This window comes from Pelodiscus sinensis, unplaced genomic scaffold (assembly GCF_049634645.1).
Source record: "Pelodiscus sinensis isolate JC-2024 unplaced genomic scaffold, ASM4963464v1 ctg99, whole genome shotgun sequence".
Lineage (NCBI taxonomy): Eukaryota > Metazoa > Chordata > Testudines > Trionychidae > Pelodiscus > Pelodiscus sinensis.
The window spans coordinates 319,156-343,195 of record NW_027465830.1 but is presented as its reverse complement, the minus strand read 5'-3'; the positions used below and the strand labels follow the sequence as shown (position 1 = coordinate 343,195).

The 24,040-nt window shown below is 44.1% G+C and overlaps 1 protein-coding gene across 12 annotated transcripts in view; it reads left to right on the top strand.

Annotated features, from left to right (window-relative positions):
• ST3GAL3 (ST3 beta-galactoside alpha-2,3-sialyltransferase 3) overlaps positions 1-24,040 on the top strand; it is a 259,919-nt gene that overhangs the window by 22,093 nt on the left and 213,786 nt on the right. For 2 of the 12 annotated variants that reach the window (XM_075914647.1, XM_075914645.1), the window contains exon 3: positions 6,757-6,907. The exons of 9 other annotated variants lie outside the window; for them this stretch is intronic. Coding sequence is in view for 1 of the 3 variants with exons in the window: in XM_075914642.1 (XP_075770757.1) it covers positions 23,000-23,033 (34 nt within the window). In the remaining 2 variants the exon portion in view is untranslated. Of the gene's footprint in view, positions 1-6,756; positions 6,908-22,976; positions 23,034-24,040 lie in introns of all 12 variants that reach the window. One more of the 12 variants, XM_075914642.1, reaches the window with a different exon arrangement.

Sequence of the window (24,040 nt, the reverse complement as noted above, 5' to 3'; positions counted from 1 at the left end):
GGGACCGAGCACATCTAGCCACGCTGCTCTTGAGCTGCCGGCTAAGTGCTGCTGCGGCTGCCGACTCTCCAAAGTGCAAGCCAAAGAAGCCAGCTGGGTGGGAGGAGCAGTGCTCTGAAGAAAGGTACATTCCTCCTACCTGGCTGGGGAGGATTTGATTGAGGGAGTACTCCCTCCCTCCCCCCCGGCACTGGGGTGCCTTGCCCCGGGGGGACGAGAGGGGAATGCATGGGGGGGCTGGCTTTGAGGCAGGGGTGAGGTGAGTGTATTGGGATGGGGAGTACTGTCACTGGGGGGGCTGGCTCAGGGGAAGGGGTGTGAGTGCCTTTTTGATGGGGGTACTGGGGGGGCTGTCTCTGGGGGGGCTGTCTCTGGGGCAGGGATGGTTGTGTTGTACTTAAAAGTGCTGCATGGGATCTTTTTTGGGGAAAAGGCAAAATGCCACATTTATTGGTAATACACACATAGCAGTCAATACTTATATGCATATAATACAGCACGCGCGCGCGCGCACACACACACACACACACACCATGTCCTGCTTTCACCAATAGCTGTTCCGCCTAACTGCTGGCCAGATTAGTTAGGTGGGGGAAGGTTGGAGCCAGATCAATGCTCCCATGTTGACTGCAAGATGCCTTAGAGATGTCTAGTGTCTTCCCTCTCATGCAGAGAGTCATCACGTGCATATGCAGTTATTCATCTATGGCACCTTCTTCTGGGTGGTCTTTTTAATGCTTCCCCCATTCACCTTCAAAACGGGACCTTCCAAAAGCAGGCACCCTTCTGCTTCCTCATAGGCCCAGCCTTCTTTCAATGAGCCCACTTCACGGGTCCCATTGTTCTTATTGTTCTTGAATCTGGCTTCCACCTTTCTCCAACCATTGCAAGTGCCCAGAGATGCTTTTCTTTCCTGCCTTATCCATTCACACCTCATTCACTCAACAGGACAATCAATTTAGCAAAGGGGGAGGGGGGCTAAAAAGTCTACAAGATACAAGGTTTCTATGTAAAAAGGCTTAATACAAAGTTTCTATGTTCTGTAAAAGTTTACAAAGTTTCTATAAAAGGCCATAATACAAGAAACTAAAAACTTATTATAAAACTAAAAGGACTTGATACAAAGTTAAAATAAAAAAAATCAATGAGAAAATGATTAATACAGAGATTAGTGAGATTTCCCTATAGTTGCATTGGTATGGAGGGGGCTGAGGTGCCTGTTCTGGGGAAGGAGTGTTGTATTGGAATGGGGGTTTGCCTGGCTCTGGGGCAGGGGTGAGTGTATTGGGGTTACTTATTTTTTTAAATAAAAGATACTTTATAACAAAAGGAAAAACTTAAACAATAATCTGGTAGCACTTTAAAGACTGGAGCGCTGTCATGGAAGGGTACAGACTGTTCGGGAACAACAGGCAGGGGAGAAAAGGAGGACGAGTTGCACTATATGTAAGAGAGCACTACGATTGCTCTGATCTCCAGTATAAAGAGGGAGAAAAACCTGTTGAGAGTCTATGGGTTAAGTTTAAAGGAGCAAACAGCAGTGAAGTTGTGGTTGGTGTTTGCTACAGGCCACGGAATCAGGTGGATGAGGTAGATGAGGCTTTCTTCAGACAACTGAGTGAAGCTTCCAGATCGCAGGCCCTGGTTCTCGTGGGGAACTTTAATCACCCTGACATCTGCTGGGAAACCAATACAGCAGTACACAGGCAATCCAGGAAGTTTTTGGAGAATGTTGGGGATAACTTCTTGACACAGGTGCTGAAGGATCCGACCAGGGACCGTGCGCAGCTTGACCTTCTGCTCACAAACAGGGAGGAACTAATAGGGGAAGTGGAGGTGGGTGACAACCTGGGAAGCAGTGATCATGAGATGGTAGATTTCAGGATCCTGACCAAAGGAAGGAAAGAGAGTAGTAAAATACACACCTTGGACTTCAAAAAAGCAGATTTTGACTCCCTCGGAGATCTGATGGGCACAATCCCCTGGGATGTTAACATGAAGGGGAAAGGAGTCCAGGACAGCTGGCAGTATTTTAAAGAAGCCTTACTGAAGGCACAGAAAGAAACCATCCCGACGCGTAGCAAGAGAGGCAAACATGGTAGGAGACCGGATTGGCTTACAGGGGAAATCCTTGGTGAACTTAAGCACAAAAAGGAAGCTTACAAAGAGTGGAAACTTGGACAAATGACCAGGGAGGGGTTTAAAGGTATAGCTCGAGAATGCCGGGGGGTTATCAGGAAGGCGAAAGCGCAAATGGAATTGCGACTGGCTAAGGATGTGAAGGATAACAAGAAAGGTTTCTACAGGCATGTCAACAAGAAGAAGGTGATCAGAGAGGGTGTGCGGCCCCTAATGGATGAAGGAGGTAACCTAGTGACAGAGGATGTGGGGAAAGCTGAAGTACTCAATGCTTTCTTTGCCTCTGTATTCACGGACAAGGTCGGCTCCTGGACTTCTGCGCCAAGTGACACAAGATGGGATGAAGATGGACAGCCCGTGGTGGGTAAAGAACAGGTTAGGAACTATTTAGAAAAGCTAAACGTACACAAATCCATGGGTCCGGACTTAGTGCATCCAAGGGTACTGAGGGAGTTGGCAAATGTCATTGTGGAGCCTTTGGCTATTATCTTTGAAAAGTCGTGGAGATCGGGAGAAATCCCGGATGACTGGAAAAAGGCAAATGTAGTGCCCATCTTCAAAAAAGGGAAGAAGGATGATCCAGGGAACTATAGTCCGGTCAGTCTTATCTCGGTTCCTGGAAAAATCATGGAAGGGATCCTTAAGGAATCCATATTGAGGCACTTGGATGAGAGAAAAGTGATTAGGAATAGTCAGCATGGATTCACAAAGGGCAAGTCGTGCCTGACCAATCTGATTAGCTTCTATGATGAGGTAACTGGCTCGGTGGACATGGGGAAGTCAGGGGATGTTATATACCTTGACTTTAGCAAGGCTTTTGATACGGTCTCCCACAATATCCTTGCCAGCAAGTTAAGGGATTGTGGATTGGATAAATGGACGGTAAGATGGATAGAAAGATGGCTAGAAGGCTGGGCCCAGCGGGTAGTGATCAATGGCTCGATTTCAGGATGGCGGTCGGTTTCTAGCGGAGTGCCCCAAGGTTCGGTTCTAGGACAGGTTTTGTTCAATATCTTTATTAATGATCTGGATGAGGGGATGGATTGCACCCTCAGCAAGTTTGCGGATGACACTAAGCTGGGGGGAGAGGTAGATACGCTTAAGGGCAGAGATAGGGTCCAGAATGACTTAAACAAATTGGAGGATTGGGCCACAAGAAATCTGATGAGGTTCAACAAGGACAAGTGTAGAGTCCTGCACTTGGGACAGAAGAATCCCAAGCATAGTTACAAGCTGGGGACCAACCGGTTAAGTAGTAGTTCTGAAGAAAAGGACCTGGGGGTTACAGTGGATGAGAAGCTAGATATGAGTCAACAGTGTGCCCTTGTAGCCAAGAAGGCTAATGGCATATTAGATTGCATTAAGAGGAGCATTGCCAGCAGATCCAGAGATGTCATCGTTCCCCTTTATTCGGCTTTGGTGAGGCCGCATCTGGAGTATTGTGTCCAGTTCTGGGCCCCCCACTACAAAAAGGATGTGGACGCATTGGAGAGGGTCCAGTGGAGGGCAACCAAAATGATTAGGGGGCTGGAGCATATGACTTATGAGGAGAGGCCGAGGGACTTGGGTCTGTTTAGTCTGCAGAAGCGAAGAGTGAGGGGGGATTTGAGAGCAGCCTTCAACTTCCTGAAGGGAGGTTCCAAAGAGGCTGGAGAGAGGCTGTTCTCAGTAGTGACGGATGGCAGAACAAGGAGCAATGGTCTCAAGTTGTGGTGGGAGAGGTCCAGGTTGGATATTGGGAAAAACTATTTCCCTAGGAGGGCGGTGAAACACTGGGCTGGGTTCCCAAGGGAAGTAGTGGAGTCTCCATCCCTAGAGGTGTTTAAGTCTCGGCTTGACAAAGCCCTGGCCGGGTTGATTGAGTTTGGATTGGTCCTGCCTAGGGCAGGGGGCTGGACTTGATGACTCCTGAGGTCTCTTCCAGCTCTATGATTCTATGACTAACAAACATGTAGCTCAGGCATGTCAAACTTGAAGCCCTCTGAGGGCCACACAAATGAAAACTGACAGCTTTCAGGGACACCTAAGAGCATGTACTTCTATAGGGCAGTTGTAATTATTTATTATTATAGATGATGTTTTAGGTGTATTTTATAATATTTTTCAGGTCTTGTTTTAATATAATACAATAATTTGATGTGTAAAATTATTGGCTCATATAAAATGTTTTTTAATTTCAATATAAATTTAAGGTATTTTAAATATTTTTATATGATACATGACTTGTTTTGTTGAAATGAAAACAGGTATAGACCATGGTCCAATCAAGTAGAACAGGTTTTTGTGAACATTTCAGATACTTTGTAAATCTGAAATTTTGCATAAACATATAATTCTTTGTGCAATTTGGAAAAAAACTTTTATTGATATAAAATTAATATACATTTTGTGATTTTATTGGGAATAAATACATAAAAACCAAAACATTAACAAAATATTCCCCTCCTTTCCCCCAGAACCAGGCACCCCCATACCAATCCAATCCCCCTCAAGATAGTTCTACTGTGATATACTAACTGATCTACTAATTGATCCAAGGATCTGTGGCTATTAGTAGTGTTTGTGATTTTTTTCTTATGTTCTTATTTTTTGCTGACTTAGAAATAATAATAGATCCACAGTAACAAATGATTGGGGAGGGAGGGGGTGCAAATTTGGGCTTTGCTCCCAGGCACAAAACATCCTCGCTACATCTCTGTCTGTCACTACTGAGAGCAGCCTCTCTCCATCCTCTTTGGAACCTCCCTTGAGGAAGTTGAAGGCTGCTATCAAATCCCCCCTCGCTCTTCTCTTCTGCAGACTAAACAAACCCAAGTCCCTCAGTCTCTCCTCATAGGTCATGTGCTCCTCATCATTTTGGTTGCCCTCCGCTTCACCTTCTCCAATGTGTCCACATCCTTTCTATAGTGAAGGGCCCAGAACTGGACGCAATACTCTAGCTGTGGCCTCCCCAGAGCCGAATAAAGGGGAATAATCACTTCTCTAGATCTGTTAGCAGTGCTCCTCCTAATGCAACTTAATATGACATTCGCCTTCTTGGCTACAAGGACACACTGTTGACTCCTATCCAGCTTCTCATCCACTGTAACCCCCAGGTCCTTTTCTGCAGAACTGCTACTTAGCTAGTTGGTCCCCAGCCTGTAACAATGCTTGGGAATCTTCTGTCCCAATTGCAGGACTATACAGTTGTTCTTGTTGAACCTCATCAGATTTCTTTTTGCCCAATCCTCTGATCTGTCCAGGTCACTCTGGACCCTGTCCCTGCCCTCCAGTGTATCTACAACTCCCCCTAGCTAAGTGTCATCCGCAAACTTGCTGAGGGTGCAATCCATGCCCTCATGCAATTCATTTAATAAAGATCTTGAACAAAACCGGTCCTAGAACTGATCCTTGGGGCACTCCGCTAGAAACCGACCACCAACCGGACATCGAGCCATTGGTCACTACCCGTTGGGCCTGACAGTCTAGCCAGCTTTCTATGCACCATACAGTCCATTTATCCAATCCATACTTCCTTAACTTTCTGGCAAGAATATTTTGGGAGACCGTATCAAAAGCTTTGTTAAAGTCAAGATGTATCACATCCGCTGACTTCCCCATGTCCACCGAGCCAGTTACCTCATCATGGAAGCTAATCATGACTTGCCCTTGCTGAATCCATCTCGACTATTCTGAGTTCTTCAAAATGGATTCCTTGAGGGTTCCCTCCTTGATTTTCCCATGACAGTGCTCCAGTCATGCGAGTCATCCCACCAAGTCTCCGTTATTCCAATCAAATCATAGTTCTTCGACTGGGCCAGGGCTTCTAATTCTTCCTGTTTGTTTCCCAGGCTTCTTGCATTTGTGTACAAACACCTTAGATAACCAGTTGGTTACCCTACCTTCTTCATTCGAATCGGTGTCCTCCTTTGTTGCTCCTTCCTCTTTGTGTTTCTGCCGAGTATCTGACTTCCCCACTCACCTCAGGGCTTTGGTCACTGTCCCCCAATGAACCTAGTTTAAAGCCTCCTCGCTAGGTTTTCAAGCCTGCTCTTTCCTCTCTTGGGCTGTCTCAAGATTACATCCCTTTTCTCGAAAAAGGGATGTACATTAGACACTTCGAAATTGCAAATGAAGCCAGGATTTAAATTTCCCGCACGTCGTTTGCATAATGGCAGCCGTGTTTTTTTTCAAAATGGGGCTTTTAGAAAGAAAAACGGCCATTTAGACGGGGATTGATTGATTGAAAATAAACCCCTTTTCGAAAGATCCTGTACTCCTTGGGAAAGGGTTTTATTTTTGATTGATCCCTATCTAAATGGCTGTTTTTCTTTCTAAAAGCCCTGTTTAAAAAAAAAAACCCTGCTGTCACCATTATGCAAATGAAGTGCAGGAAATGTAAATCCTGGCTTCATTTGCAATTTAGAAGTGTCTAATTTACATCTGTTTTTTGAGAAAAGGGATGTCATCTAGACACAGCCTTGGTTTGGTGAATTCCATCTTTTCCTAACAATCCTTGTGCCCGGAATAGAGTCCCATGGTTGACGAAACCAACGCCCTCTCTCCAAGATCACCCGCGCAACCATGCATTTGCTTCCTCAATTCGATGATTCCTACCTGGACCTTTTTCTTCAACAGGGTGGATGGACGAGAACACCACTTGCGCTTCAAATTCCTTGATCCGTCTTCCCAGCGCTACATAATCTGCAGTGACCCACCTGCTCAAGGTCATTCTTGGCCGTATCGTTAGTTACTACATGGAGAAGCAGTAACAAGTAGCGATCTGAAGGTTTGATCAGTTTTGGAAGAGTCGCGGTTCTTATCCCTCTCCCTGGTCTTGCTATCGTGTGGCTGGTACATGCACAGACCAGCAAGCCTGGTTTTCCTTTGGCAGCACATGTACTGAAATTGGAATGATACAGTCCTTTGTACAGTTGAGTAGCTGAGCTCATAGGAAGTCTTTTTCTTGCCATTGCACCAAAGATATTCTGTGGAGCATAGGCTTGTGCCCAATCTCAGAATTTTCTTCCAAATGATCTCAAACTTTCATTCTAATCCACTTTCTCTTGTGGGTGAAATTTAAAGACCTGTGTTGTGCAGGAAGTCAGATTAGATAATCTCATTGTCCCAACCAGCTTTAAACTCGGAATAATTTGGCCACAGGTGAATGTTATGAGAACAGGAAGATTTTGTGTTTCTCTCACCTGAGGGTGCCTGATAGGGATTTCATCATGTAGACAACTACACAATTAACCGATAACCCTGGGTTTATCGGCTAATCTTGTTGACTACATGCTCCCCCCTCCTGCTTGCTGCCTCTGTATGAAGGGGGACCTCTTCCCCCTCCCCCACAATGCACAGGGTGAGGGGGGCAGGCTGGAGCCAGTAGGTGTGGGGAGCTGGTTTTCAAGCCAGCTCCCCATGCATATCCGCTCCCGCAAGTGGACCTCTCTACCTCCCCCCACTTACTGTCCCTACAGAGGCAGGGGTGGTGGCAGGCTGGAGCTGGTGCTGGGGTAACTGGCTTAAAAGGCAGCAGTGTGGGGTGAGAGAGGAGCAGTGGAGGCTGCCGCAAAACAGCCTCTGTCTGTGGTGGGCCTGAGCGCCTCGTGGACAGAGGCTGCTCCACATCGCATGGAGCAGCCTCTGTCTGTGGCGAGCCTGGGCCCATTGAGGAGAGAGGCTGCTCCATGGCAGCACCCTCTGTCCGTGGGGCGCTCAGACCCCCCCCCCCCAGTCAGTGGCTGCCGCCACCCTGTGCTGCGTATGAGAGGTAGGAACGCGGGGTGGCAGCCAGCCGGTCTGCATGGGGAGCTGTTTTTTAAACTGGTTCCCCTCACGGACTAGCTCCTGCCTGCCACCTCATGCTGCTGCTTCTGTTTCAGAGGCAGCGGCACCGGGTGGCAGCAGCCCCTGACCATGGGGGGTCTGAGCTCCCTGCTGCCACCCTTGGGTGGGATCTGGAGCCCATTGGCTGCTGGCCCGCCCCCTGGGACTATCAAATAGTCATGTAACCACTAAAATTTCATGCAGTTACACGACTATTCAGTTACACTATATCTAACATCCCTCGTGCCTGAACCGCTGAATCCAGTGTTCAGATTTGCACTACCACTCCTACCACCCCAGGTGTGAGGGATCACATCAGTTTTCAAGAGTGTCTGAGTATCCTAATGCATTTTGGAACATTTTCAAAAATCAGCCATTGCAAGGACAACTCATTCACCGTGTTAACTCTGGTGCTAGGGAGAGGCAACGCAGATAATTGCAGCTTCAGAAAAACTTGATCTATTTCCCAGAAGTAGTGGGAAATAGATGGGTTCCTTTAAGAAACATTCTCAAAGTGAAAATGTGCTAACACTAAAGCCAGTGAAGTTCTAGGAGTGTTCCTTAGGAAATACGTAACCAGTGACTTGCTACATACTAAGACTAACTTTAAACAAACATTTTCTATTAAATATCTATTTGTGGGCTGCTCCCCGTGCTAGCTTCACTCTCCAAGCCCCCTCCCCTTAGCCGCTTTTGCGGCTAGAGGAGTGAAAATGAGACTATAATGGAAATACTCAAACAACCTTAACTATAGCTCTTGATAGTGTTTGGGCTATAATTACAAGAGTAATTACTCTGAATTTAGTTGTCACGGCCATTCTGCCTCGTGAAGTTCTTCCCACACATTCTCAACACTTGACATCCCAAGTGGACTATAAGTAGTGTTCTACTTACATTGCACTGAAAACAGCAATTGATTGTTTGTGTCTAGCACTGCTATGTGATCCATTACTTATTAGTGAAGTCAGAAGTGGGTTATTAAAAGGGCCGGTACCACTTGCAAATATGATTTATTATTAATTTTTTATCATCCACATATTCTAGTTTTTCTTTTTTAGCTGTATAGTATACTAGGGATGTGAAAGTGTCACCATGTACACAATTAACTCATTGGTTAATGTTCATAGTTCCATGCAGTCTCCTGGTCTGCATGGGGAGCCAGCTTGAAAGCCGGCTTCTCCTCCCTTCCCTTCCCTCTGAAAATTTCAGCAGTTGCATGGTTACTTAATAAAATGCATTTTAACATCCCTACAATAGACGACTAAATATAAAACCTGGTGTTAACAGAACACTGAGATCACATATTTAAACACTTTTCAGATACTGAAAATGTTAAGAGCATCATTGCCATGCTGACGTGTATATTGTCCATTTAAAGTAACAGCTTGTTACGTAGATAAGAATTCAAAGGTTGGGAAATAGTCAAGTTAGATCTGCAGTTACTGCCGTAGCTCTGTCTCTCTTGGGTACATGCATGAAAGATAGTCTCTAATCACATGATTACATTTTTCTAATGCGGCATAAGACACTTTTGGTAGAACGTTAGGCACAAACTTAAGGGGGGCGGGATAGCTCAATGGCTTGAGCATTGGCCTGCTAAACCCAGGGGGGTGAATTCAATCCTTGAGGAGGCCATTTAGGGATCTGTTGCAAATCTGTCAGGGATGGTACTTGGTCCTGCTGTGAAGGCAGGGGACTGGACTTGATGACCTCTCAAGGTCCCTTCCAGTTCTAGGAGATAGGCATCAACTTTTACTGTTTGTTGCTGTGTGCATCAGACACGTCATTTATGTAGGAGATGAGTCTTATAAAGTTGTATAACCAATGTATACTGTATGTGGTGCAGTATTTGAGAAATACTATGTTTTCAAGCAGTTAGACTGCATCATAAAACATACACATGAAGAGGCAGAGGTAAATTGATGTTTCCTAACTTGAGTTTTTAATTCTTAATTTTTCAAAATAGTTTTATGAAACTTCCTTATTCTAAAAAATAGAAAAAAATATTGTCTTGTTCCTTCATTAACTGAACCCCTCCACAATATGCACGGCCACACAAAGCACCTGACATTGCTTCAAAGGAATGCTGCTTTTGTGTTTATCTGTCATCTTCTTTTCTTCTCATTCTACCTTATGGTGGCAAAAATTTCCTGTTAGCAGAAAACTTTGTTTCTGACAGTTGTGTTTGCTCCTGTTGGCACCCACGGTGGGGCAGCAGGGAAATTTGAAACAAGGTAGGTTGACTTCAGCTATGTAATTAACGTAGCTGAAGTTGCGTATTTTGATTCAATCTTCCCTTTTAATGTAAACCTGGCCTGAGAAGATAATGCCTGGAGTGAATATAGCTGGTAAGAAGGAACCCGGCATTGATAAAAATTTCAGTTTCAAAAATGTTAAGAGCCACGATCATTGGCTGTCTACGTGTGAGTTTGAAATCTGTCAAGTAGTCTACAAAGTCTGGCTTCTGAGGTATTAATTCCTGCCCTTTTAGATAGTGTTTTCAAGTATGGTTCATTCTTTTATGCAGTGCCTCTTTAGTTGTTGTACCTTTTCAAAGAGGGAGTTGCCGCCATAGCTACCTTTCTTCACCCTTTGTTTCCCTCAAGAGGCTTAACTAATATCTGTTTGTTTTCTTAAAACATTCATTAGAAAAAATGTTTGACATTTGTTAAAATATGTGGTGGAACTGCGAGGAACGTGGGACAGTTTGAGGCCTGCATTTGATGTTAAACCTTTCAGTAGCTTGACTAACAGAATTAGACCAAAACAGTATGAATCTTTGCTCAGCTGTCAACTTTGTTGCTTGTGATGTGAAATCAGTGGCTACACTGGGAGTGGGATTTGAAGAGTTGCTGATATTTGTGAGAAAAGTGTTAGCAGTTTTGTGATGTTTGCTGACAGCCATGTACCTTGCTGGCAACTCTACATTTTGCCTTTTATTATATCCCTGGGAACTATTACTACTTTTTTCCTTCCTTTTTTAGACTCTTATCTTTATATAAACAATGATTTTAAAAAATGCCATGTGTTTTGTAAAACACATGTACAACTACTTGCATTTCTGTCTGAGGACTTTTATTTTCCATCTTTGGCTTGATGACTTTATTCTCTAGCTATTTTTTGGTTCCAAGATTCTTTTATGTTTTCAAAGCCAGTGGCTTTGTGAAGTGTTTGCACTGATAGCAACATACCACTTGAGGGCAATAGATCTTTTTTTTTCTGCTCCTGTGCTTGAACCTACTTGAGTATCATTACTCTTTTATTCATCCAATGGCAATGCATCATTAACTGTGATTGTTAGACACTTTTTGTTGAATGCAGATCAAATCTCTGCCATTTTATATATAAAAGAGCATAGCATATTCTCTTTTTCATTACAGTTTCAAAGCTATGAAACCTTAAAAAGCGAGAGCTGCACTCAGGGTAAATTGAACAGAGATATTTTTGCCAAAATGTCATTTACGTTCTCTGCAGATAATTTCCTGTCATTCCTAAGATGATAAAATGTGATTGTGTTCCTTTCCCTCTGATTCATTCAGTGTGCTGTCTCAGGAATTCTTGACAAGGGTGGCCTCCTTGCAGAGGCTTGAATTCACCAGTGTGTGGAGGACCAGTACAAAGCCTGTACACAGGCTTTAAATTCCATGGGACCCTGGTCTCAGTCAGCGCATGGGGTGGATGGGACTGGTGAATGAGGCAGCTGTTCAGTATTTTGCTTTATAGCATCAGGACGTGTCCTCATGCTTCATTTACTGCACGACATACAAGGCTTGCATTGAGTTAGGCTTTTTAATTCCTGGGCTTTTTAATTGCATTCATCACTCTAATATTTGACAGTCCCAGAATGATTAATGAAATTATCTTCACAACATCCTGGTAAGGTTGGAAAATACCATCTCTGTTTTACAAAGAGATCTGTAGGCACACAAGACTTAAGACCAAAATTTGCAAAATTGACTGCTAATTTTGGTTGACTTAATGATTAGGTTCCCAAGTTGAGATGTTTGGGACCTGATTTTTTTTCAAAGCTGCTGAGCAGTCATAAAACACATTGACTTGGGTTGAAGTGGTTGGAGCACTTGGCACTTTTGCAGAGCAGATCCTGCATGTTAGTAGTTTGAACCCAGAAAATGAGCGGTCCTGTCACACCTTGGAGACTAACAAACAAATATAGTATTGTGGGCTTTATTTTGTGAGTTTCTAAGGTGCTACAGGACTACTCATTTTTTATAAACTTACAGACTAACATGGCTACCCCTCTGAGACCAGAAAACGAGGACTGTCTAGCTGGTGGCCACCTCTGAAAATATTTTGGCCTAATGTCTGCTGAACAGGATGGTGTCCCTAGTGTCGTTTTGTCAAAATCTAGGAATAGGCGATGGGGAGGGATCCCTTGATGATTACCTGTTTTGTTCATTCTCTCTGGGTCATCTGGCATTGGCTACAGTTGGAAGACAAGATACTGGGCTAGATGGACCTTTGGTCTGACCTAGAATGGCTGTTATGTGTCTTGAAACTGTGTATGTACCTTATGTACCATGAAATTTACTCAACATCCTATAAACATCCATTCCAAGCTCTGCATGCCATTGACACTTTCTAAATTATACGAAGTATGAAATAAATTCAGTTATTCCCAGAAACACATTACCCTCTACATAGCAACAATGACAATAACAAAAACCTTAACTCCTCCAAAATATCTGTTTAGTGTCATAGTTCTGTTTTCTCGTCATGGTGGAGTGAGAAGTGGTGGATCTTGCAGCATGCTCTGACCATTAGAAACCTAGTTTCAGTTCCTTGTGTGGTGTGATCTGTTGTTTAATCTGTAAATTGGAGGGCTGATACGTGGTGTGGGATGTAAGGGCGCCAACTTAACCAAGGCTCCGTTAGAAGACTAAGGCTGTGGGGAAAGAAGCATACTGGGTCTTGCAGGACTTGTGGACCTGGAACCTCTGAGCCGTGATTCTCTAATGAGCACAAACCGGCGGCACTGTTGAGAAGGGGAGAACTCTCGCATCCTCCTGTGCAGTCAGGTGGCCAGAACCAGACAGGTGGCTGGGAAGGAGAGAGTTTAGGTTGGATCCCTCTCCCGTCCCCCCACCCCTTGTGCTTGAACACTCACAACGTCAGTGAACTTAAATGAAAGGTGTGGGTGCTCAGCACACCTGAACGACCACACATTGAAATGAAAGTCTCTCAGATATGACAGTCCGGTGAGTCTGTGCACACTACCACCACGTAGTACATTTTTCTGTCTGGAGTGCCAGTCCATTGCAACTGACAAGCCTACTTTCAAAAGTAGAGAAACTTTCCGAAGAGCTTGTGCAGCAGTCCCTGGCAGTACTTTGAAGCATCGTGTGTATTCATTCTTATAAGAAAGTCTCTTTAAATAGTCTTTTAAAGAGTTTGTGAATTTGTAAATATCTATATTACAGAGTGAGTTTTTCTGATCCCCTGAGTACAAAGGAATGGATTAAGGTCCCGATCCTGCACTTGAATTCATTCAGCCAGAAGAATTCACTTGTATGGATCCAGTTCTGAGATCAGATTCTAACTTAATACTGTATCCAGGAAAATGAAAAAGAAAGCACTCAAATGCGCAGCTAACAAATTAAGACTTATTTTGTGACTAATTTTTTTTTCAGTGTTGGTAATTTTGGGTTTTGCATAATGTGCATCATCATGTTATCTGAGGATTTGCTTCCTTGAAAGTGTCTTGTCCAACCCTTATGAAACTTTAGCTGGGACACTGCATTAAAAAGAAGAGCAGGATCTTGCAGAAGTAAATAGCTTTGTGTCTTAGGTTTCGTTTACATTGCCAGTTGAATGACAAAGCTCTTGTTTCAGAGGGGTAGCCAAATTAGTCTGTAACAGGAAAAATTAAAAAAACACCAAATAGTCTAAACAACGAGGAGTCCTGTGGCACCTTATAGACTAACAGATGTATTGGAGCATAAGCTTTCGTGGGCAAAGACCCACTTCGTCAGATGCATGTAGTGGAAATTCCAGAGGCAGGGGTAAATATACAGGCACATGAAAAGAAGAGAGTACCAATCAAGAGGAAGGCCAGAAAGCTTATGTTCCAATAAATCTGTGAGTCTATAAGGTGCCACAGGACTTCTAGTTGTTTATGCAGATTCAGATTAACACGGCTATCCCTCTGGTACTTGTCAACAAATAGTAGCATCTTAAAGAGTAACAAAACATGTAGCTGGGATCATGAGCTTTTGTGGGCAAAACCTACTTCTTCAGATGACCAGAGTATAAAAAGTCCAGATCCAAAAATTTTAAAAAAATAAAAATCTTTTGTTGTTCACAGGTGCTTAAAAAGCCCCTCTCCCCAAAGAGAGTAGCTTTGCTGTGTCAAGTGGCAGTGTAAATGACTCATTGGCAGGTGCACTCTTCTGTCGGAAATGTGAACCCCGCTTTAGAGGGTGGAAGTATTTTGTCAGCAAAAGCGATGACAAACAGCGTTCTCATTGCCAGACTTTCAGCGACACGCCCATGTTGACATTAGGGATGTTAAAATGTGTTTGTTTTTGTAAATGTGTAGCCACCGGGATGTTCAGTGGTAACATGTTTACATGCAGGAGGGCAGGTGGGAGCCAGGATCTCATGAGCACAGGTTCCTGCCTGCCCTCCCCCCCCCCACGCTGCTGCCTCTGTATCAGAGACAAATCTTGTTAGTATAGACATAGCCTTTGAGAGAGACGAGATGGATTGTGGCGAAACCCAAAAATCCATGGCTTCCAGGTACCTTTGTGAATTTCCTTTTGAGTGTCTATTTTCACTTGCAACATTAGAGGGCACTGTTGCTACAGGCAGCCGTGGTGCACTCACAATCCAGGAGAAGGGGGCAGGATGGATTTTTGTAGTCCTGTGGTCTTGGAGCTGTGTAATTGACTGTTACACAAGTTTTTCTTTCAAGTGTTGCCCTCCAGCTTCTGTCTTGTCCTCCTGGGCTTGCTATGTGGTTATGCAGTTGCTCCAAGATCCTCTCTGCTTTATTACCTCAATTTAGAGGTTTCTCATGGTTGTTGTTGCTGTGAAGGAGGAAGTTTGGAAGTGGAGTTCACTGATATAACTTGCTTTCCACGCAGGGTGACAGACAGCCAGTTTCAGGGTTGATTTCCCTTATTCCTTGTTTCTTGTGACTGAGGCTATGAATTATCACCATTCATTTCCAAGACTGCTTTGTTGGCTGTTCCTCTGGAGGTTAAGGAGATGAATGGACGATTTCAGCCTAAACAACAATACTGGTTTCCCCTGTGGCCAAAGAAACTGAAATAATTGAGTTGCAATCAGTGTTTATAGTTCAGTTGAATGGGCTTACAATGTTCCTCCTCCTTCTGTTTCCTTTATCCTATTTTTAAATATTCGCTGATCTTTGTTCTCCACAGATAGTCGAAATGGCGTTTTACGGGCACTTGGCAAGAGGTGTATTTATTTAGGGCTCCATTGTGCAGAATTTTACCTCACCACTATGGAATGATTTCAGGTGGCTGCAAGGGAATAGAACTTTCTTTTCTGTAGGACCAAAATTCTGAGACCAAATTACATTTCAGGGCTAATATTCTACTACTAATGGTTTTCCATGAGGGGTGGATGAGACCATGTGCTGTGACTCAAAATGTAAATCCATTACATTTTAGTAGGAAATGGACCTTTTCATTAAAAACTACAGTAAGTCAAGCTTGGGCAAGGCAAAGAGCCTGGTACAGGGTTTACATAGTAACCCACTGAACTGAAATCGTGAAAGCTTCAAGTCACCATTTAAGTAGACAGAGTATGGCTGAATTGTTCCAGATGCTCACTGGCTCTTCCAAACCTCTCAGTGGGCTGTCTCGTATGTCCTGCAGCCTTTCTGCATATTGAAACCTGAATGATGCCAGACTAGCCTCGTTATCTCTTGCATTCTGTCTTGGCACTGAGAGAGCCAGATCTATGTGGTGTTGCCAGTCTGTTTAAATCAGTCACCTTTAAAGTCCAAGGCTGTATTAACAGAGGAGTGCACACAATGTTTGTATCTAAAATTCGTGCTGCTCTTTTACAGGTTATCAGAAAATGTTTATTTGTCCACTAACAAAGCCCATCAGTAGGAAGGTTCTTTTGGGGGAAGCAGGGGCAAAACTGATGTGCAGTAAGGAGGGAGAGAGGAGATTTTTTTTTTCTTCCTCCTCCTTCTCCTCCTCCTCCTCCTCTCCTACCTTCTGCTTCTGTAGCACCTAACCAATCCCCAGCCAGAGCAGTGGTGAAACTGATGCAATTCTTATATATAGTGTGCTAACATTTTGTAAGCCACCTGACTATTTTAAACAGAGAAGTGGAGTAAAATATTTTTAAATAAATAAAATAAAATAAAATAAAAACACCAATTCTATAAGCTCCCTTTGTTCAGTTTGCTAGTTCCTTTGAAGACAGCAGCAGCAAAGTGAAATTTACCACAGGAAGGTTGTTTCACTTTTATGCTTCCTGGAAGACCTCTTTGCTTAAAGCAGGCATGTCCAAAGTCCGGCCCGCGGGCCAATTGCGGCCCGTGTTCCGGTTTAATATGGCCCCCCAGGTAATTTGGCAATATCTATCTTTTATGGCCCCCAACGAATCCATATGTATTGAGATGAATACATTGTAAAATCTCAGTTAATGTCAGTTGGTCTAAATCAGTTATAAATATATTTGGACACAACATGGATACTTGGTGTTATGTTCCTGTTCATATTTTTTGAACTTAAAAGTTGACAGACAACCTTTATTACCAATAATATGTAATGTACTTTACAATGTTCCTGACATATATTTCAGCTTCCTGGATTTTTTTTTTCATCTGGCCTTCAGATATGAAAGGCAGAGTGATTTAACACCTGTTTAGATTTGTCATCCATGTGACGAAATGAAAAGTATGCCGTTTGCAATAAACTTTGCATAAAATAGTTAATTTGCATTTAATTTTAATGGTTCAAAGAATGTCAGGCAAAATGGTCGGCCCTCACGCATGTTCACTTCATCAAATCTGGCCCTCGTTGAAAAAAGTTTGGACACCCCTGGCTTAAAGCTTCCCAATATGGGGATTTTTCTTGTACAAGTCTGCTGGCATAATATACCTCCTTCTGTGGCGCCTCTTATTCTGGAATAGGAGGTCTACATGAGAACCCTTCATTGTTTTTTAATTTTTTTCAGTTACATACTAACACAGCTACCCCTCTTGAGACTTTCAGATTCGATAGGAAAGTCAGGTATGCACCTACTTTTCCTGGCAAAGTGAAATTTTGGTTCAGATTTTGTGTTCTGAAAATGCTCTTAATCCATGGCTAGTTTGGAAGGTCCCACCGTGCAATGTACAAATTGTTTAAAATGCCTGTTCCGAAACGAGGTGCTGCCAGAGCAAAGCTGCTGGTTCTAGAAGGATGTTGGTGCTCTTCTGATGAGGGGTCTGTTCCTTCTAGGAGATCTCTTCATCCTGGGTTCATGGCAGTGCTTGAGTGATAACGCCTCCGTTCTCATTGTGTAAACTTTCCTGAAAGCATACACTGTGAGTAATGCAACCACGGATGACTGCTCAGACACTTCACTGAATACCAGCAAGGGAACTGTCTTCTCCAGACCCAGACAGGACACCGCTCTTGGATTTCCACTTTCCTCTCCTTTGGACCCCCCAGCCTATGGCAAAATGCACTAGAGGGAGCTCTGATGAGATAATCCACTAGATGCCAAGCCTGGTAACTGATTTACTCCCCCTCCCCCTGCAAGAGACTGTACCTTCTTTTGCCCCTGTTTATAACCCATACTCATGGATAGATCTGTTCCTAAGATTTGCCAGCCTCATAAATAATATGGTTAGTGCCAGCACTGACACCACTGGCCTCTTTGTTCACGCCTCTGTCTTCCTGCATTTGCAATTGACCCTCATTCATAGATTCCAAGGCCAGAAGGGCCACTGTGATGATCTGGTTTGACCCCTGTATAACACAGGACAGAGACCTTCCCAGATCTTTTAGAAAAACATCCAATCTTGAGTTAAAAATTGCTAATGATGGAGAATCCACCACGACCCCACTGGATTTTGTTAAATCTGTACCCGCTGGACTGCAGCGCGTATTGTCAAATAATAATGATAGTGCATGACTAACCTTAACCTTCTCTTTGTTAAGCTAAATAGGCTGAGCTCCTTGAGTCTCATAAGGCATATTTTCTAACCCTTAAATTAGTCATTCTCATGTCTCTTCTCTGAGCCCTCTCCAGTTTATAAACATCCTTCCTCGATTGTTTTATGACGTTCTTCAGCTGCTCCTCTAAATATTGTGCCCCCCTTTTCTGCTTGAAAGCATGGACCCTGCACTGCTCTCCAGTTTGAGATGATCATTATGAGCACAACATGGTTGATCCTGCAGTATTTCATGAGTTGTGAGTCCGGACAGGAATCCATGGTGCCTGTCCTGCTATGTGCCATGGAACTAGACAATTCAGGATTGATGGTGGCATTCATGGAGCAGTTGCATCTGGTGGACTATTGCATTGGGCTCAGGAAACCAGCACTGAGTGGTGGGATCAGATTGCGAGGCAGGTATGGGATGATAATCAGTGGTTGCAGAACTTCTGGATGGGCAAAGCCACCTTCTTGGAACTTCATGCAGAGCTTGTCTCTGTGGTGCCGTGCAAGGACACCAAAATGAGACCAGCCCTCATGATGGCAAAGTGTGTGGCAAGTGCTACGTGGAAGCTAGCGATTCCAAATTGCTACCCAAATCCGTTTGGAGTTGGGCTATCCGCTGTGGGAATTGCACCAATGCAAGTGTGCAGGGCCATTAGTCGTGCCCTGCTACGAAGGACTGTGATTCTGGGCTATGTCAAAGACATACTGGATGCTTTGCAGCAACAGGAGTCCATAACTGCAGGGGATGAGAGATGCTGATTTTGGCCCCAGCCCATCTTACAATGGAAATGGAAGCTTCTCTTTGGTATTGCAGGTGCTGGTGATCACTGTGGGCATTTCTCTGACATAAACGTGGGGTGGTCCAGGAAGGTGCATGACACATGCATCTTTAGGAACATTTGCCTGTATAGAAAGCTGCTTGCAGGGACTCTCTTTCCAGACCAGAAGATTCCAATAGGGAATGTAGAAATGCCCATAGTGATCCTGGGAGAGCCATCCTAGCCCTTACTCCCATGCTTATGAAGCCTTTACAGTACATCAATAACAGGCTCAGCAAGCGCAGAACCACCGTGGAATGTGTGTTTGGCAGATGGAAGGGTTTCTGGTACTGCTTGAACTCCGTGAGGAACATTATCCTGATGGTCGTTGCAGCTTGTGGTGCTCTACATAACATTTGTGAAGCCAATGAGGAAAAGTTTCCCGGGGTGGAGCACTGAGGTGGATGACGTAGTGGCTGATTTTGAGAAGCCAGACACTAAGGCTATTAGAGCGGCTCCACAGGGGTTGATTTGAATATGGGAGGCTTTGAAGGACCTTTTTGACAATACTATTGTGCCTTTCTGTGGTGCATTCAGCCAGACACTGTTTACTTGCCACCTTTAACAGCCTGCGTAATGATCCCTGCCTGAGCATTAATTATAGTCTGCCAATGTGCTGATTGCCACGGTGCATGAATTTCCGTTGAAAGCACTTTGTGCAGAGCACAAATAATCATATTGTTAAGACTACATTTTTATTATACAACAATGCATAGATTTCTGTTTCTTACAAGGGACATGACCCTGAGCAGCCCTCTCTCAAATAAGGCTCTCTCAGCTGAGTGTAAGTCGTTATGGGACATGTCCCTGGGGTGGAGTGCAAGGGGTACTCCAGTGGGCTGGGAGCATGTGAGGAATGCATGGGGGAAATTTGGGGAGGACGTGGAGCACTGTTCTGTAGGGGCTGCAGAAGGAGTCAAGCACAGATGTGTTCCAGCTGCAGTGCAGTCAGGGACCTAAGCATCTCCCTTTGGTCCTCCATGAGTTTTATTATCTGCTCCTGCCCCATCTCTTCTCCTGGCTTTGCATTCTGAAATTTCCATTTATTGTCTCTCTCCATGCTCTATTGTTATCTGCACGATCAGAAAATTGCAGCACTTCTTGAAACATGTCCTCTTTACTCCTCCTCTTTCATCTTATCTGATAGAGGCGCTCTGCCAGTGTGGGAGCTGTCCCTCTGCAGAAGCAAAACAAACAATACACAGTCAGTATTACAATCTTGAATGATAAAAGTTTCAAACACTTCGTTCTCACTTTCTCCTGGCAAGCACACAGTATGGCAGGAGCACTAAACATTGGGAGTTCAGCCTAGGGACGGAGGGTAAGGTGCAAGTTGGAGGTAAGGTGTAAGTTGGGTTGAAGGGCCTGGGTGGTTTCAGAAGAGGAGCACTACAAGCACCTAGGGACGCTATTGTGACACTGTTTTCCCCAAGCACGGGTAATTGAAACAGAAACCACACTACTGTGGGTAACTGAGGATGCAAGGATACATCTCCTGCTTGAGTGTGGCATCAGACTGTATCTGTATGTTGCTCACATCTGTGCTGCTTTGGTTCCTGTAGAAGTAATTACTGATGGGTATGGCAAAGTTAATCTAAATAACTTTAACCCCCACCCCCACCAACCTAAATGAATTCTTTGCTTTGGTCTTAACGGCTGAGGATATTGGGGAGATTCCCAAACTGAAGCCATTTTTTTTAGGTGACAAATCTGAGGAATTGTCCTAGATTGAAGTGTCATTAGAGGAGGTTTTGGAACAAATTGATAAACTGAACAGTAACAAGTCACCAGGACCAGATGGCATTGGCCCAAGAGTTCTGAAAGAACTCTAATGTGAAGTTGCGGAACTATTAACTGTAGTTTGTAACTTATCCTTTAAATCAGCTTCAGTACCTAATGACTGGAAGGGTATATCTACGCTTGATTCCTCCTTCAACGGAGGAATGCAAATGTAGACATCCTAAATCGCAAATGAAGTGGGGATTTAAATATCCCGTGCTTCATTTGCATAATCGTGGACTGCTACTTTTCCCCAATAGCGCTATTTCAGGACATCAAACGCAGTCCCCGCGGGGTTATTTTGAGAGAAAACCCTTCCCTCGAAATAACCCTTAAACCTCATTTTTTGAGGAGTAAGGGTAATTTCAGAAGAAAGGTTTTCTTTTAAAATAACCGCATCTAAACTGTGTTGCTTTTTTTGAAATAGGGTATTTGAAATAGCGCCTGGAGGTGATTATGCAAATGAAGCACAGGAAATTCAAATCCGCACTTCATTTGCAATTTTGCTCAGCTGCATTTTCATTCCTCTCTCGAAAGAGGAATGCAGGGTAGACATACCCAAAGATAGCTAATGTGACGCCAATATTTAAAAAGGGCTCTAGCGGTAATCCTGGCAGTTACAGAACGGTAAGTCTAATGTCAGTACCGGGCAAATTAGTTGAAACAATAGTAAAGAATAAAATTGTCAGACACATGGATGAACATAATTTTTTGGGGGGGGGGGAGTCGGCTTGGTTTCTGTAAAGGGAAATCATGTCTTACTAATTTGCTAGAGTTCTTTGAGGTGGTCAACAAACATGTGGACAAGGGGGATCCAGTGGATATAGTGTACTTAGATTTCCAGAAAGCCTTTGACAAAGTCCCTTACCAAAGTAAAGTACCTTGTCATGAGATAAGAGGGAAGGTCCTTTCGTGGACTGATAACTGGTTAAAAGACAGGAAACAAAGGGTAGGAATAAATGGTCAGTTGTGAGAGTAGAGAGGGGTTACTAGTGGTGTCCCCTAAGGGCTGTACTGAGACCAATCCTATTTAATCTATTTATAAATGATCTGGAGAAAGGGGTAAAACAGGGAGGTGGCAGAATTTGCAGATGATACCAAACTGTTTAAGGTAGTTAAGACCAAAGCAGACTGTGAAGAGCTTCAAAAAGATCTCACCAAACTAAGTGACGGGTAACAAAATGGCAAATGAATTGTAATGTTGATAAATGCAGAGTAATGCACATTGGAAAAAATAATCTCAACTAGACATACAATACGATGGGGACTAATTTAGCTGTAACTATGCGAGAGATCTTGGAGTCATTTTGGATAGTTCTCTGAAAACATCCACTCAATGTGCAGCGTCAGTCAAAAAAGCAAACAAATGTTAGGAGTCATTAAAAATGGGGTAGAGAATAAGATAGCAAACATCTTACAGCCACTACATAAAACCATGGTACGCCCACATCTTGAATGCTGTGTATAGATGTGGATGCCTCAAAAAAGACATCTTGGCATTGGGAAAGGTTCAGAAAAGATCAACAAAAATGATTAGGGGTTTGGAACGGGTCCCATATGAAGAGAGATTAAAAATGCTGGGACTTTTCAGCTTAGAAAAGAGGAGACTAAGGGGGGATATGACAGAGGTCTATAAAATCATGACTGGTGTGGAAAAAATGAATAAGGAAAAGTTATTTACTTGTTCCCATCAGGTAAGAACTAGGAGTCACCAAATGAAACTAATATGTAGCAGGCTTATAACAAACAAAAGGAAGTTTTTCTTCATGCAGCGCACAGTTTGCCAGAGGAGGTTGTGAAGAGCAGAACTTTAACAGGGTTCAAGAAATAACTAGATAAATTCATGGAGGATAGGTCCATTGATGGCAAATAGCCAGGATGTGTAGGAATGGTGTCCCTAGCCTCTGTTTGTCAGAGGCTGGGAATGGGTGATGGGAGGGACCTGTTCTGTTCACTGCCTCTGGGGCACCTGGCATTGGCCACTGTTGGGAGACAAGACCCTGGGCTAGAAAGGCTTTTGGTCTGCCCCAGTCTGGCTGCTCTTAACTTCTTATGTTAAAGTTTCCTACACTGTGGGAAGAAATAAAGCGGCTCTGCCAAGGAACCTTCAGCAGAGGATTGCAAAGTACCTTCAGGAAAGATTGGTCAAGATTTCTATGGAGAACCCAGTGTGCATTTACAAATCTTTCCACATATTCCCCCACTGGATAGCTGTACAGGGAAAGGAGAAACAGGTGCAAACAGTCCCTAGTGGTGTTCATTTGTATCTCTTCTCTCAGGTGTATCGTAAGAAAATTAGAGGATGCGTCACCTCACGTCACCATGCTGCAAGAAAAGTGCGTGCTTACTGGAGCCACCTTCTCCTGCTTTAGGTGCACCAGAGAAGGGGTGCTGGAAATGAATAGATCCTTCTGGAGTCAAAAAGAGATCCTCGCTTGCAATGCTATCGGATGACCTGTTGCACATCCTCCTCCAACTTGACCACCTTGTCCACCACATTGTCCTTGGGGCAGACTGCCTGGCCGCTGCTTCCAGTCCCCTCCAATGTCCTTGGGGCTCTTGGTGGTGGAGGTGGGGTTGCTGCCAAGCACGGCATGCAGCTCCTTGTAGAAGTGGTGTGTTTGTGGCACTGCACCAGTTATGGTTGACCTCTCTTGCCTTCTGGTACCCCTGCCTTAGGTTCTTGACCTTCACACAGCAGTATTGCATGTTCTTTGCATGCCCGTTCTCAACCATGCCATGAGCAAATCTGCTCATAGGTATCAAAAGTCTTACTCTGGGTCAGAGCTGTGACTGCACAGTTGCTTCTCTCAACAGATCTGTGATGTGCTAGGTGGGAGCCCATTTGCTGCAGAAAGCCAGCATAGTCAGCTGGAAATGTGCTGTGTGAAGTAGGGACGTTAAATTGAGGAATTTCCATCGACTTCTTGATTAGTTGATAAGGGGGGTGCTCACTATTCTCTGCTGCTCTTACTATATTTAAAATGCAGAGCTGCAGCAGGCATAGTTCCTGAGGCTGGCGTGAGCCAGAACTGAACAGTCCCTGCTCTCACTGGTTCTGGGATGCTGTGGTTCTTCGTCAAGTAGTGTCTCCAAGGGTGCTCCACTCGAGGTGCTGGGCTTGTCCTGGCGCTGCAAACTAAAGGATTTTTGCTAGCAGTAGCCCTACTGGACCATGCATGCGTGACTGCTGCCTCGTGCCGTTCAGCTGAGCGTGGTCCAGTCTCGTCAGTTTCCTTCCAATCGTCCGTGGCCACATATGGAGTTGGGACGCGCTCCCCCTCCTGTGTGAGGAGAATGGGAGTTAATTTTAGAAATATAGTTTTCTGAGGTTGGTCTAACA